This window comes from Eublepharis macularius, chromosome 6, assembly GCF_028583425.1.
Source record: "Eublepharis macularius isolate TG4126 chromosome 6, MPM_Emac_v1.0, whole genome shotgun sequence".
Taxonomy (NCBI): domain Eukaryota; kingdom Metazoa; phylum Chordata; class Lepidosauria; order Squamata; family Eublepharidae; genus Eublepharis; species Eublepharis macularius.
The window spans coordinates 141,625,408-141,639,735 of NC_072795.1; the positions used below are offsets into that span (position 1 = coordinate 141,625,408).

A 14,328-nucleotide genomic window follows, 5' to 3' on the forward strand; every position below is an offset into this window, starting at 1 on the left:
CACTTGCTCTTTCACTTAGACAAAACCTGTAGTAGTACAGCCCAGATGCAGGTTTTAAAAATAATTTTTAATTTATCTATGTTCAGTTATAGTTCACCTTTCTCACTGGGACTTAAGGCAGATTTTTACTCAAGGTGGCTTACTACATCAGTGATAGCTTTAAAGCCTCAGGCCAGGAAGAAAATTTGCTCTGTTTCTACCTCAAATTGCTGTATTAATTGGCACCCCACTAGCTTGGAAGACTGGTAGCTAAGTAGAAAAAGCTTGATTTTCAACCTTTTGTCTACCTAAGGAGGTGGTTTTAACTTGGCCTCTAAGCAGTCACAGAACACAAACTCAACATTTACCTTGCAAAGTTGCCAGTTTTTACATAAGATTTCCGTGAAGAAGGCTCATTTCACCATCTGCAGAAGTTTTGACTATGGCTCTTGCTAGCTCTTTCCTCCATAAATTCTTCCTTTACCTAATAACCACCTCCTCTTCTCATGATCAAACGTTCAATAAATTAGTCACGTTGACTTCCTTTTGCCTGTCCATAATCTTCTACAAGAGCACACCTTTTCTTCTCTGTGGCTATTATGGTTAAACATGAACAGTTTAATATTTATAAACAGTTGCCAATAATTTAAATGTATTGTTTTATTACCTATTTCTTTCCACGAATGCTTTAGAATCTTTAAAAAATCTTCTATTTAGCACCATGACTCAAACTTATTAAAAATGCCTTGGTGGAGCTAAACAAAGCCCATCTAAGTCCATCATTCTTCTGCTTCCAACAGTATTTAGCCTGGGGGCTTCAGGCGCTCACGGTTTGGAGTCTGCTCAAGGGGGTCTCTGCAGCAAGAGGATGTTGCAATTTCCTTGGCGTGAAGAATGCAGTAGGGGATGCAGATGCCAGCTTCCTGACAATCCCTGCTTCCATTTTTTAAAAGGAAATCTCAAAGTCTTATGCATTAAAGATAACTGACATGCTATGGACACTTGGTGAAACCTTGGACGCTAGAATTGCTAAACCAGATTTTTGGTATGCAAGCTTTAATACTTATGCCCCTTCCATGACTGGCAAAGCCAGAATATGAAATAGCAGTTATTTTTGCAGAATTATGAACATTTATTTAGCCTGCATAATTTACGCAGGCTGTAGAGCCCAGCTTTTCTAAGAACAGAATTTTTGAATTTGCTTTGGCTCTTTAGTGGAGAGTACATCTAACCCTCTACGCTTATCCTCACAGACTGAGATCCAGCAGACAAGAGGTTTTCTGGCCAGGAACTTGGTGACTTATGATGGAACTCGCCAAATGAGTACACCAAAAGAGAGACGTGGAGAAAGATGTTCACTGTTTTTATTATTTTCCTTTAAAGAAAAGTCCAACCATGTAAATGTAGCATATGATTACTTGCTGCTACCACCCCCCATCAAAAATAGAGCAAATACACAACCTGCAAGGTTAAAAGAATTAATGATACATTTCCATCCTTTTATAAATTATTATATACAGTCAAGGGGGACCATAATTACAAGTCTCTCGCTGAGGAATTTAGGTACAGGTAGGGGTCAAGAGCATTCTGTTCCACAGCTGATGGTGAGGGCACATCCCCGCCTAAGGGACACCTGACCCCTCACCTCCCTCCCGTCGCTTTTGGACTGCAGCACCAGGAAGTTCTTACTCGCTTGAAAAAGAGAGTTCGGATGGAAGATAGTAGATGGATGAGAAAGAAGTTAAAAGAAAGAGAAAACCTGAATTGACCTAGAATTCTCCGTTTTGGTTTTTATGCAGCATCCTGGAAAGTTCAGTTCTATCTTTAATTAAGAGGCTGCTGGGACAACAAGGCTCTTATTAACCTAACAACCCAGTGCTAGTCAGCTTTAAAAAGCTGAAGAAGAAAAAAAAACCACTACAGCATCATGCTATAGCCAACATTAAGCCACGAGGTTTCCTTAATGTTGCTTTCCTGCTATCCATCATAGAACTGATGATCACATTTCTTCCATGCCCCCCTCGAAATAATTTCTATTGTCATCTCTTGCCAGCTTCACAGCAAGGCAACGGATAGTTTATATTTTATTTTCCTTTCTCTTCAAAGAACACGTTCCCAGAAAGGGCAAAATCCAGCAGGAACTTCTTCTATGCCTCACTGAAGCAAGAGAGAGTTGTGAAAAGTTCCATCATTGCACACTTTCACAATTCCGGTTTGTTTCAGTGGGGCTGATCTGGGCACTGTTTTGTCAGGATTGCATCTCCGTTCTTCAGCATTTCCCATAGCCCAGTTTCAATAGCACTGCCTGTGCTTACTAAGGCATACCTTACTAGGTTTCATTGTTCATAAAACACTATATATATATTTCCCACCAGAAACCCAACATACGTATTTTAAAAGTTGATGAACCACTTCTTGAATATATGATCCGGGTACAGACATTGTAGGTAGGAAATAATGAGAATTTGCCTCCAAGTTTAATTTTGACTCTTTAACCCGAATCAAGTTCTTCCCTCCCACCATCTAAAAGGAGACGTGCCCTAGACACTCTTCTCATTATCATTTCTAAGTATGTCTTTTACTGAGCCAAAACAAAACGGGATTTGGTTTGCAGAGTTAAGTAAATTTTTAAAAAATCTATAGATACGATAAGCTCAGGGAACGTATGTCCAACACAAAAGATAATCAGAAGGCTTGTCCCTATTAATGCCTCTTAAATTATATGGCTGCAGGATATGCTAAGCAAGCAGTTTATATAGGAAATCTGTATCTTCTATATAGACATATTTTAATGTTCTTGTTTTTAAAAATGCAAAGGAACTGCTGAGAGGTGTAAATCTGCTGTTTTCAGATAAACTGCAGAAGGATATAGGCCAGAAACTCAACCTGGAACCTGGAAAAAAGTGCATTTACCAGACGTTCTGCTTTAGGTGTGATGATTAGGGACAACATTTTACATTGGAAATGAAGTTTGTTAATTCAGTATTGGTCTTTGATGTTCAAATAATGCATAAGACAAATACAATATTTATATACAGAGACATTAAATTACACTACTCCATATGTTACATCCAAGCAATATTCACATGGAAAAGAGGAAGGGTGTTCAAATGTCCATTCTACTCATCAAAGCATAAGCCTTTCTCGTCATCAGTGGAATTCACATATGACTCCACTGTACTGTATATGAAAGGGTAGAGTTTGACTTCTGGTCTTGGAGTAGAGCAGCACCTGCATTCCTCGTTGTAGTATCTAAGCAACAGCCTGTAAACATCCCCTTGGGGGGAAAAAACAAAGAGAAGTTAATTATTTTGAACTAGCCAGGATTAAAAGAAAATGAATACATTTCCTCCTTTATGTTTGAGCCAAATGGAACTACTAATTACAAGGCAAAATAATTTGACAAATGGAATTCTAGTTTCCTTTTAGAAAGACCCATTTTTAAAATTCAAGTATGTGCCATGTAACAGTGAATTTATACAATTAATGGTTTCAGCAAAATGCAGCCAAGGGATATGCCCCTGAACCTTGTCTGAGATTCCACGTTTTCATAAATGTACCTCATGGGAAGAACTTGGGACACGATGACCTGAACCACTGAACTCTACAACTGCAAAGGAGGGGATGCGTTTTGGAGCAGTGTGCGTAATGCAGTGATATTACTGCACAGGTTCAAGCGTGTCCCTTCACGGGCAGAGGCACCAGGAAATCAGCATGCTGAAGTCCTTGATTTGGGCAGTACTTATGACAGTGAACCTCTGCCCTGCTTGTCTTCACACATCCTTTCGAAGGGAGAGAAGGGTCAGTAAGTAACGGATGCTTACCAACAGATTGTCCTCTCTCAATCAGGAAAGTGTGCATGCTGTAAATGTCTCTCATCAGTTCAGCATCTCCAAAGGTGAAATAAACAACATCTCGTCCAGCTTCCGAAGCTGCCATGATCTGTATTAAGGCTGAGTCAAACACGTACAAAAAGTGACATAAATGCAGAATGAGACGGTTCACCAGGAAGCACCGGCGGATCCCGGTTTTCCCCTCGGGGCTTCCAAAGCTGTTTCACAGACCTCAGCAGTAACTTCTTTACTTGTTCTGATTACCTCACATATTTGGAGGGACAGCTGGCTGTCAAAGGAGTGCGAAGATGCCGCCACATGTACATGGCAGTGCCTCGGCTATGAAAAGATGCCCCAAACGCAACAAGTACCGTTTTCAAAGCTTGTGGATAATCTGATTCTAGATCTTTAAACTTTCCACACAGTCCTCTATCAAACAACAGCTTTACATATTAAAAATTTCCTACATGAAGATTAACAAAAAGGGGAACAGGACATTATTTAAAGGTGGAAGGGAGAATGTCTGGATTAATGCACGATTAAAAATCAGCTTGGTGGGATAGGGAATAAGTGGAGCTCTCTGCATCTAATGGAATAAAGCTCACTGCCTTCTCTGAGTAGGCCAGAATTGGCACAGGTTACTCCCCCAAGTGAAATTAAATTGCTCCTCTTCCTGCATCAGCACCTCTCCTCTCTGCCCCTGACTTAGGGGCTGACACAGCGTTAAAGTGAAGGGCTACCAGCAGGAAAGAGCGCTGGCTCATTTCCCACCACGGTGGGCTCCTGGGACCAGCCGTGCAACAGTCTAGAGAAGAGAGCGACGACAACCCCAGTTCTCCTGTTTTCTTACTACTGCGTTGCCTTCCCCTTTAATCAAATGCGCCATTACCTTGGCCTTCATTTTCCTGGCTTGCAGAAAGACTTATGAAAATAAAAGGTCATGCTGTACATTTTAATTACATAGGATTTTATTTAACATAAAATAAAAAGGTGGCCAAAGAGTTGCTACCGTGCTTCTGGCTTTGGACATTTTCCTATAGCGTGATATAGCTCATCACATTGACAGTCCTTATAAAAGTGAATGTTATTCTGCTTTCTAATTACGAAGCAAAAAAAGAGGGTAAACTTCGCTAAGAGCATGACCTTTCCATTACATTTTTTAAAAAGCGCAGCCATTCACTGTTCTGTTTGGAGAAACAGTCACCGTTTAAATTGGTTGCTAGAAGAAAATACTGTACTATTTAATCAAAGGACTCTTGGAAATTCACCACTAAATTATTAAGGTCCCACATGATGTATCAGATCAATCTCCATTAGGACCTAATGTTTTAATCAAATGACAAAACCAGCCTATGGACTTGGTAAAGCTTCAGTAAATCAGTTTTTATGAAAGTATCCGATTAGCCAAGCAGTGTTAAGAGTACTGGAGCGAGCCTTTTAGCAGAATTCAACAGCAACACTTTGTAGCCAGCAACAAAGCACCCTCCTGAAAAGTGACCCCTGGGTGGTGTTCAGCCAGTTCTCCCCGGTCCGTCTCACCCAGTTCCCGCTCTCACTGCAGCCCCTGTGCCTTGTGTTTTTTGTCCATGCAGATCCCATGATCTCCAGCATAAACTTTTTGGTGCTTCCTCCCCTTTTCGCCAGTAGAGAAGTTGGCTGGATCCAACCCAATGTGCTTACTGTGCAATATGGGAGGGAACACCACTCAACTGCTCCCCTGGTTGGATAAACCCCCTTCCAATCGTCTCCCTGCTTCTCATGCAAGGGGAGAGAGAGACATCCAGCACGGAACAAGGAAGTTTCTATTGGCTGTTTCCTCTCCTTATTCACTCTGCTCTCAGCGACTCTTGCTTGCAGTTGAAAGAACAGGGGGAAGCAGTTGATGACTGAGAAAACAAGGAGGGAAAACAGCAACAAGCAGCTTCCTTGTTTTTCCTTTTCTACTTACAGATAAAAGTTAAATGCATTGCACAGAACAACGCTTACCTTTCAATCTGGAATCCCCTCCAAAGGCACCACACCCCCAGTTTCCTGTGGCTACTGCTGAAAGATGACAGGGTGGGACACCGGGTCGAGAGAAACCACAGTATGCCTGAAGACACAGAAGGAGCTTTTAAGTCACAACACATTGCAATTTGCATTTCTCAGCCTTTAAAAAAAAAAACCCTAACAATATAAAAATGTTAAGACAACGAACCACTGCAACACACGCTGTATGCAAAATAACGAAATCCTTCTTTAAAATACCAACAGGTATTTTCCTGGTTCCTCCTGTGGTTTCTACTGATTGCTCCTACTTGAAATCTTAATCCTAATTCTCCCCCTGCCTTATTTTCCATTGCCCTCCCCCACTTTTCCCTTTGTCATCTCAGCCCCTGAAAGTTCCCAAATTCTTGAAAACCTGATTTTTAGAAGAAAAAAATTACATATAAACAGCATGGTCTAAGTATACTCCATTTGGTATGTTGTGTTCTGATTGTAGGATGTGACTTTCCTTGGCTGACCATTTTAGGTGTTTTGATGCTTACATGGGCTCCTAGAATGTGCTCCATTGAATGTGCAATTCTTTCCTGAGAGTAAGCCAACTGAATAAAATGGGACTTACTTCCAAGCAGACCTGCTTGGGATTTTTCCAGCAGGAGGATGAGTAAGACTGCAGGCCCCTACCTTTTACCCAGAATCCTTTTGGTGACTGCAGCTATGGATAGACAACTATTCTTCTCTTAGTTTTCTTGCTGCCAATGGGCAACGCCGTGAAGCAGGAGGGGGGAAATGCACAACTCAGTGACTGCATACCATGCGTTGCATTATACTACAAGTCACCAAGCACAAGAGAGAGAAATGGAGTAACAGCAACTCCGTATTTGCTTATTATTCTGTTTCTGTGCTATGTTCTATGAACATCCAAAGCTGCCTTATATTGGGCCAGGAACAACTCCTTGTGTCTTGAGCACAAAACTTTTGTAGGCCTGTTGCTCAAGATCCTTTAAACAGAGGTGCTTCAGACTGAACCTGAGGCCCTATCTATGCAAAGTGTGTATTGTAGCACTTTATACGTTTTCTAAGCTGCCTTTTTCTTCAGAGAACACCAATGAACTTTGGCCCACAACAGGATTTGAGTCCAGTGGCACCATACAGCCCAATTCGGGGAGGGGGGGAAGCGCCCAGGAAACTAACTAGGAGATACGACGGTGTATCCTGGACGTATGCCATCATAACCCCCTCCCCATGACAGCGCAGCCCCACTTCACCTGGATACCCCATCAGTGCTTGGCCACGGTGGCTGGGCATGGGTGTAACCAAGGTGTAAGTTCCTGCACCAGCAGGCTGGGGGTGGGGTATGAAGGAACGCCCCCACGAGCAGCGCAAACTTACACCTTGAAAAAAGGTAGTGTAGCTCATAGGCTCCCAATGTGAGGGAAAAGTTGATAACCCCCCACCCCACCTCGCCCAAGTGGCCCAGTGGAGCATAGGATGCCAACTACCACAGCACCCTGTCCTCTCGTGACCCCGTAGTCACCAAGCCCCCCCTCCCAGTGCCCATTCAGCTGCGTGACCACTCTACATAACCTCTGGGGGGCAACCATGACCCCAGCTAAGTAGGGACGCTGCCAGAGGCTCTGCCTGAGAGCCCGCTGCCGCAGGGACTTGCATGAGGCAGAAGAGAGCGCACGTGGTGATGGGGCGAGACTGCGCAGGGGGAATTTTGCAAAATTTGGGGTGTCCCTCGCACTCACACATGGGAAGAGAGCTACGTCTCGAATGTCAGACTAACAACCCCATCAGACGTTCCACTACAGGCAACTCAACTGGAGTCACGGGCTGAGGAGGGCCAGGGGTGGGCCGACAGGTGAGATGGAGGCAAGGAGCTGCCTCCCCTTGCTGACAGCAGCCCTCGGACATCAGCGCTGAGGCTCCATGCTCGAGGCCCAGTGTGCGTGGGGGTGCAATGTGCCCGAGAGCCAGCATGGCCGATGCCCACCCAAGGCGCAGCTACCTAGAGAGCTGTGCCTCCTGATGTCATGGGGGAGTGCCCCGCAGCCTGTGTCAGGGGCCCTGCACGCCCCATGTGCGGACGAGCCCCTGTCCTAGGCAGAGGCGAGAGTGCAGCCTTGGGTCAGGATGACTGTGAGGCTGATCCCTGAACCCCGGCACAAGGGCAGCTCTGCCCTCCCTCGACTCCCTCCCTCACATGACTGAAGCTCCAAGCAGTCACGGCAGCACCTGAACACCCAGACGCTGATGAGGAGCAGTTCCCCGTTGGAGGACCGCCCATCACCCAGCCACAAACAGCACATGTAGGTATGGCGCCACCACCGCCTGCTCCCCCAAGGACATGGAAACGCCCATGTTGGCGTGGCAGCCCCCACTGCTGCTGAAGCAGGTTCGAGGCTGCGGCCCTGCACACACATGTCCCTTCTCCCCCTCTATGCAGGTTGCCACTTGGCTGGGGTGCAAGAGAAGCATGGCTGTGTCACCTCTCCCCCGCCCCAACCGCCTCTTCAACCCAGCACCAGGAGCAGACCCCCAGCCAGCCCTTGTCTACACCTTGCACCCCAGACACGTGTGTGAGGCAAGGCTCTCCCAGGTCCATCTGCTGCATGAGCAGCCATAGTCTCCATCCCGTACAAGCTCACAAGACAACTGTCCCACTCGTGGCAGCCCAATAAAGTTTGTTTGGAACAAGAACTCTCTCCTTGTCTGCTTGCTTACCAATGGCTGACAGTAGGCCCCCCTCACTCCCCCATAGGGCAGCCCCACAGCACATCCCCTGGGATGGTCTCCAGCTCTGGGCAGCCAAGGATGCGGTGGCCCCAAAGTTGCACCAGGCTCCTCTGTCCCGTTGGGTCGCTCAGCTCCCAAACAGAGCAGGGGGGCGTTGATTCCGTGACCTGACCAAACAATTATGGGGCCTGCCCTTGCAGTATCAGGGCTTCCCCATCCATGGACAGCTTCCCCCCAGCTGGGCACCTTTATGTGGGCACCGTGATTGCAGGGTCCTGTGGCCCCCTGCCGCCTGTTCTCTTGCAGTGGAACGGTTGTGTCGATGCGCGGTGAGGATTGTGGATTACACACTGGCTGCACCTTTGCTTGCCGCTCGCGGGCCTGTTGTGGGGCAGCGTGGGCACTGGGGGATGCTGGTGGGGTTGTCAGAGGAGCGGCAGGGCGTGTGCTCTCTGTTGCTGCCGCACTGTCATAGAATCATAAGAGTTGGAAGGGGCCATACAGACCATCTAGTCCAACCCCCTGCCCAGTGCAGGGTGAGCCTAAAGCACTGTGCCTCGCTGGGCTTAGCTGCCTGAATGCTTCTCCTGAGGAAGTCCTTAGGGAGGGGATGCACAGAGCTGCAGGTACGCGGGAGCCGGTAACTCAGGATTGTGCTGCCCGAGACCAACAAGGTTTTCACCCTTTATATGAACATGAGTGACATTACCACGGCAAACAGAATTACAGGCACCAAAATGCTACAGCCTCTTAAAAATCAATACACCTACTCACTGCTTTTGTGATTTAGTATTCAGTATACAATTTTCCCACATGTATCAGTTTACCTTCGTTAGAGAAATGCAAAATGTGTCACTCAGGACTTGCCTCAGGTACAAACCACCCATTTAAAACTTACATGTAAAAGAAGAAGAATGCTAATACAGTACAAAAATGTATAAAACCTATCAAGCTAGATGTAAACCCTAGACACAAACTGACACAAATACTTCAAGACTGGTATCAGACACTAGGAGCAGGTTATTTAGTTTTCCATTAAACTGTCAGTGAAGTTTACTAATTTTATTTACTGTTTGCTCTGCTTAATTTATGTCCAACCAAGGCAATATATGCTTTAATTCATTTCTTAAAAATCAGAACTGGCCTTAAATCGCTCTATACTGTTTTTGAAACCATAATCCGAAAAGATCTTTCTCAGATGGAAAATATTATTTAAAAATCCCTGAATACCAAGATCAGATCTACGGAAACTGGAGGTACCACACCCCTTTCAGGGCTAACAGGCATATTAATATGCTAGCAACGAAGATGTATTCAAAATGTCTGAAAATAGAAACGCTTCTGAGTTTACCGAAAATTTACAAATCATTGCCCTTGGACTCCCATGAAGCAAGTGGGGAACCAAAGGTCTGCTTTATTAGTAAGATATCACAGAAGTTGATTTGGCAGGGAAATGCATACGAGAGATTGCATTTTCCAGATTATTATTTTTAAAGGGTTTTTAAAACAGGATGCTCTTATAATGGATCAGGACAACTGTTTTTACCAGGTCAGCAATAACTTCTGCTACCACAGAGTGCAATAATCTCATGTCTGAATTCCACTTATATCACAAGTTCAGCAAGCAACATTTTTGTAGCTTGGCTACAGCATTTGTTTTCAACTGGTGGGTGAACCATGTCTGTCTCTAAGGTGTGTCTTCTCCAATCACAGCACTATCATTTTCTTCTTCACCTCTTTAGAATTTTTTTTTCATATAATGAAGACATTGGGGGTGGGGGGTGGAGAAAAAAGATGAACACATATGCTAAAACTTAGAGAACGGCCACTGAACGTAAGTATCGGTTAAGAGACAGCCCTGCGTCAAAAAATACGAAGGACTACAGAGCTAAAACAGAACGATCACGAAGTTTCCCGCATGCCTTAGGCTTCAATTATCAGCAGGGCAGCAAAATGGGGACATTGGCAGAAAAGGTAGGGGCGTACGCATATTCCTTGGATTTCCCAGATAGGCTGAAAAATATTAGTTTGTACGTTGAATCAACCACTGCATGCCCCTTTTCCATCCATAGTAGCCTGAGCACCCTCTGGCAGCCACGTAAAGTGTGTGCGTGCGTGCGCGTGCGTGTGCATGCGTATCAGTTCAAGATAATAAAGGAAAAGTAGAGATGGAAGGTAAGACTTCCCTATCCATCCCCTGGCAGTATTCTGGAACGGGAGGCTAAAGGGAAATGCACGCCACGAGGCAACTGTGATCCCATCCCCCTGCTGTTTCAAGATGCTATAGGAATATGCAGGCGGTGGAGGTGGTTAACTATACTTGGGGGGGAAAGTACTCCCTCCAGTCCTCATCAATCATCGCCCAGGGACTCGTGGAAGGCAGAGCACCTAACAGCGTACGAAATTCTGGAATGGGGCATAAAATTACGGTTGGGAGATACGCGGCCCAATCCCACTTACCTACCACCACAAATAAGCCTTCCCCTGACAGTTGGGGGGGGGGGGCGGGAGTTAAAAAAATTCTCTCCTTCTCATGCTCAATTAAAGTTCAAGGGTAGACATGCAACTTCCTGTTTAGGAACACTACAGGAATACAGAGCTACAATGGTAGGTTTCTACTAGGGGTGTGCAAGAAAAAATATTCAGTTTTCCCACTTCAGAATTTCTAAAGCAGGAAAAAAAGTCAGAAATAAGCAATATCTGACGTGGCAAGCCGCTTCGTAAATTGCTTATTGACCGGCTTTAGTATGCTCCGTAAAGATTCAGAGCATACCGAAAAGGCATTTAAACTTCCAGCCCCGCCTCCCCCTCCCATCGGGCCAAGAAGTTTAAACCTACACTTTTCTAGCTGGCTGCAAGCAGCTAGAAAAGTGTAGGTTTAAACCTACCCCCCCCCCCGCACTTGGTCTGCTGCGGGAGGGACCAGGGAATCCCCTCCTCCCCCTCAGGGCCAGGAAGGGCCCTTTCCTGCCACTTGCAAGTGGCAGGGAAAGGGCCCTTTAAACTTAAGCCGGCCTGCCCGGGGGGGGGGATATAATAATAATAACATTCGATTTATATACCGCCCTTCAAGACAACTTAATGCCCACTCAGAGCGGTTTACAAAGTGTTATTATTACCCCACAACAATCACCCTGTGAGGTGGGTGGGGCTAAGAGAGCTCAAGAGAACTGTGACTCGCCCAAGGTCACCCAGCTGGCTTTGTGGAGGAGTGGGGAATCAAACCTGGCTCTCCAGATTAGAGTCCCGTGCTCTTAACCACTACACCAAACTGGACCACCCCACCAGCCAGCTGATGCCTGCCACGAGGGTTTGAAAGTGCCCCGAATCGCTTTGGGAAGCTTTGATTCAGCATTTCTGAATCAGGGCCAGCATGCTGGGCCTGATTCGGAAATCCTAAATCTTTACAAATTGGGTCTGATTCGGGTATTTTTCCTGAATCGGAAACCCGAACTGCACACCCTTAGTTTCTACAGATCGGGGCTAAATATGCAGGAAGCTGCTTAACTAGCACTGGAGCTCAGAATGGGCGAGATTTCCATAACAGAAGCCAGGATTTCCCAATTGCAACACCACTCACCCGCCCCCCCCCAGCAAGCCCCCAATTTGTTGATCACTAATTTTAATCATCTCAGTGTTGATTTTTAAAACGATGAAGCTTATTTCTAGCTAATAACGGTTAGCAAGAAAGCACTGGTTGGTATAATTGCTTTGCAACCAGTTTTGTGGCTGTTTAGATTAAGTTTCTAACACACATCAGGTTCATTTTTCTAAGTGAAGGGAAGCATCTCAATAGGGAACTACTTACCAACTAGTTTTAAACTAGAAAGCTTCGATTTTAGCCTTACTGCTGCAAAATATGAATGTCCCCTTGTGTGAACTGACACTGCAATTAAGCAGGAAGTCTTCCTTCAAGGAGCTGTTCACACTGCAAAAATTATTTGACAGCACAACTCTAACCCTAATGAAATGGCTGCAAATAAATGATGGGCTTCAGGGCGGCAGGACAGATTAAGGAGTTACTGGCCTTGTTGAGCTCTCTTCTAATTTTCTCAGGAGCAAACTGATCAAGGAAACGTCTGAAATGAAATGCATCTATGGCCACAATTTCTGTGTAGCGCCTCTGCCACTCATCCCTGCTGGGAGAACAAGGGGTGGGGGGAGAGAGAAAGACAGTAAAATTAATTAAGATTATATTGCTTACATAAAACAAGCTTGAAAATGAGTTCCTCTCTTGGGGGCTTCAGCAATAGTGAGGCACTCAGAAATGATGTCAGGGAAAGGCAAGGCAGCAATACATCATTGGTGAACGAGGTCAAAGGTCTTGGGAGGGGAGGAATGAAGTCTCCCACAGATTAGGAAATAAACATTTGTAATTCAGTGTGAATGTCAGAGCCCAAATGTTAAGTTACGAACATGGTCTGATATAATGATAAGAGTCTCTGGAAGCTCAAGAAAAATACATTTTTTTTTTCATTTGACCTACTTCTCCAATAATGTGGGCACAGTTTAAACATTTCAAGAACAGCCACTTTCTCCTAGACTTTCTTCACTCTTCACTGAGGTCCTATCTACTAGATGGCACCATAGGAAAGTAGCTAACCCTCTGTTTCAACACCAAGTTCTTCGTGTCAAACATACTATATTGACCCTTTCGGCATATTGGGATCTCTCTCAAGACGTTCCTGTACAGGGCTGTGCCACGAACACTTCCTGCCACAATAGCGTTTTGAGAATTAACTGAGGTCTCAGGGTGCAAGGTCTTGGCTGCCATTTTGAAGTCTGCTTAGCAGTACAAACTAGCCAAAGTGGCTGGAAGACATCACTGCGGCTCGAAGGAAGAAAATGGAGAAGTGGCTATAGCTGCCCACCACGGCATGAGCCAGGCAAGCAGAGGCGACAGTGCTGCAGGCAGGGAGGCTGACCGGCAGGTGGCTGACTCAGTAAGCAAGCGGAGGGGAGGAAGGGTGGGACTCCACCCGTGAGCCCAACTGCCCCCCCCGAAGTATGCTCAGTGATTTGGCGTCAGCTTCCAGAAGCCGATAACCTCGAGGATCTAATATCCAGTTTCGTGGGCGAAAACATCAAAGGCGCTCATTAGCGAGAACCTGACCTCGGTGTCTCATCTTCATGGCTCCTGGCCCACCGGTATGTTTCTGCATAGCCAGAGTATTCACTGTATTGCTCTGAACCTGAAATAAATAAGAGTTGTAATAATATGTAAGCTAATTGTGAATATGTTTCTGAAGATGTATTTTCTTCATGGCAGAGGCTTTCCTGATCCTTTGCAGCCTTCATTAATGCTAATATTATACAGAAGGGGGAAGAGAAAGTAATCCAAATAAATAAGTAATAAGTAATGCAGATGGGATCCAGAAGAGCCTCATACACGAGAGCAGAGAAATCTGTGCAGAAGAACTCTCACCCAGAAGGAGGGTGCACCAATCCCAGCGTAATGAAAACCGCACACTGAATCATGCCAGTCAACATCATCATCGCAATGTTCACACAATTCAAGACACTGCCTAGCCTCCTCTCTCCCACTGCCACTCCAAATGCCTCCAGAAGTGCTGTTCGTGAGGGATGGGACCGGGGGCGGGGGTCAGGCAGCAGCAAAGGGGAGTGCAAGGAAGTTGAACTCTGCGGATGGACATCTTTTTTTCCCCCATCTGCAATAATACTCTCTGGGATCCATCCCATGGGCTGTAATTTTAGCTTGGAGGAGAAGTTTCCTGGCTGGATGTAACTGCAAAGAATAGTTTGCACTAAGAGAAATGATTAGTTGACTCCC

At 45.5% G+C, this 14,328-nt stretch overlaps 1 protein-coding gene across 1 annotated transcript in view; it reads right to left on the reverse strand.

Moving 5' to 3' along the window:
- Window positions 1–1,326: 1,326 nt before the first annotated feature.
- The window catches only part of PARG (poly(ADP-ribose) glycohydrolase), a 122,364-nt gene continuing 109,362 nt past the window's right edge, over window positions 1,327–14,328 (reverse strand). Inside the window, exons 14-18 of the mRNA XM_054982599.1 lie at window positions 13,651–13,729; window positions 12,565–12,673; window positions 5,799–5,904; window positions 3,804–3,932; window positions 1,327–3,256 (exon numbers count right to left, since the gene is read on the reverse strand). Of these exons, the coding sequence (XP_054838574.1) occupies window positions 3,099–3,256; window positions 3,804–3,932; window positions 5,799–5,904; window positions 12,565–12,673; window positions 13,651–13,729 (581 nt within the window). The 3' untranslated portion in view covers window positions 1,327–3,098. The remainder of the gene's footprint in view (window positions 3,257–3,803; window positions 3,933–5,798; window positions 5,905–12,564; window positions 12,674–13,650; window positions 13,730–14,328) is intronic.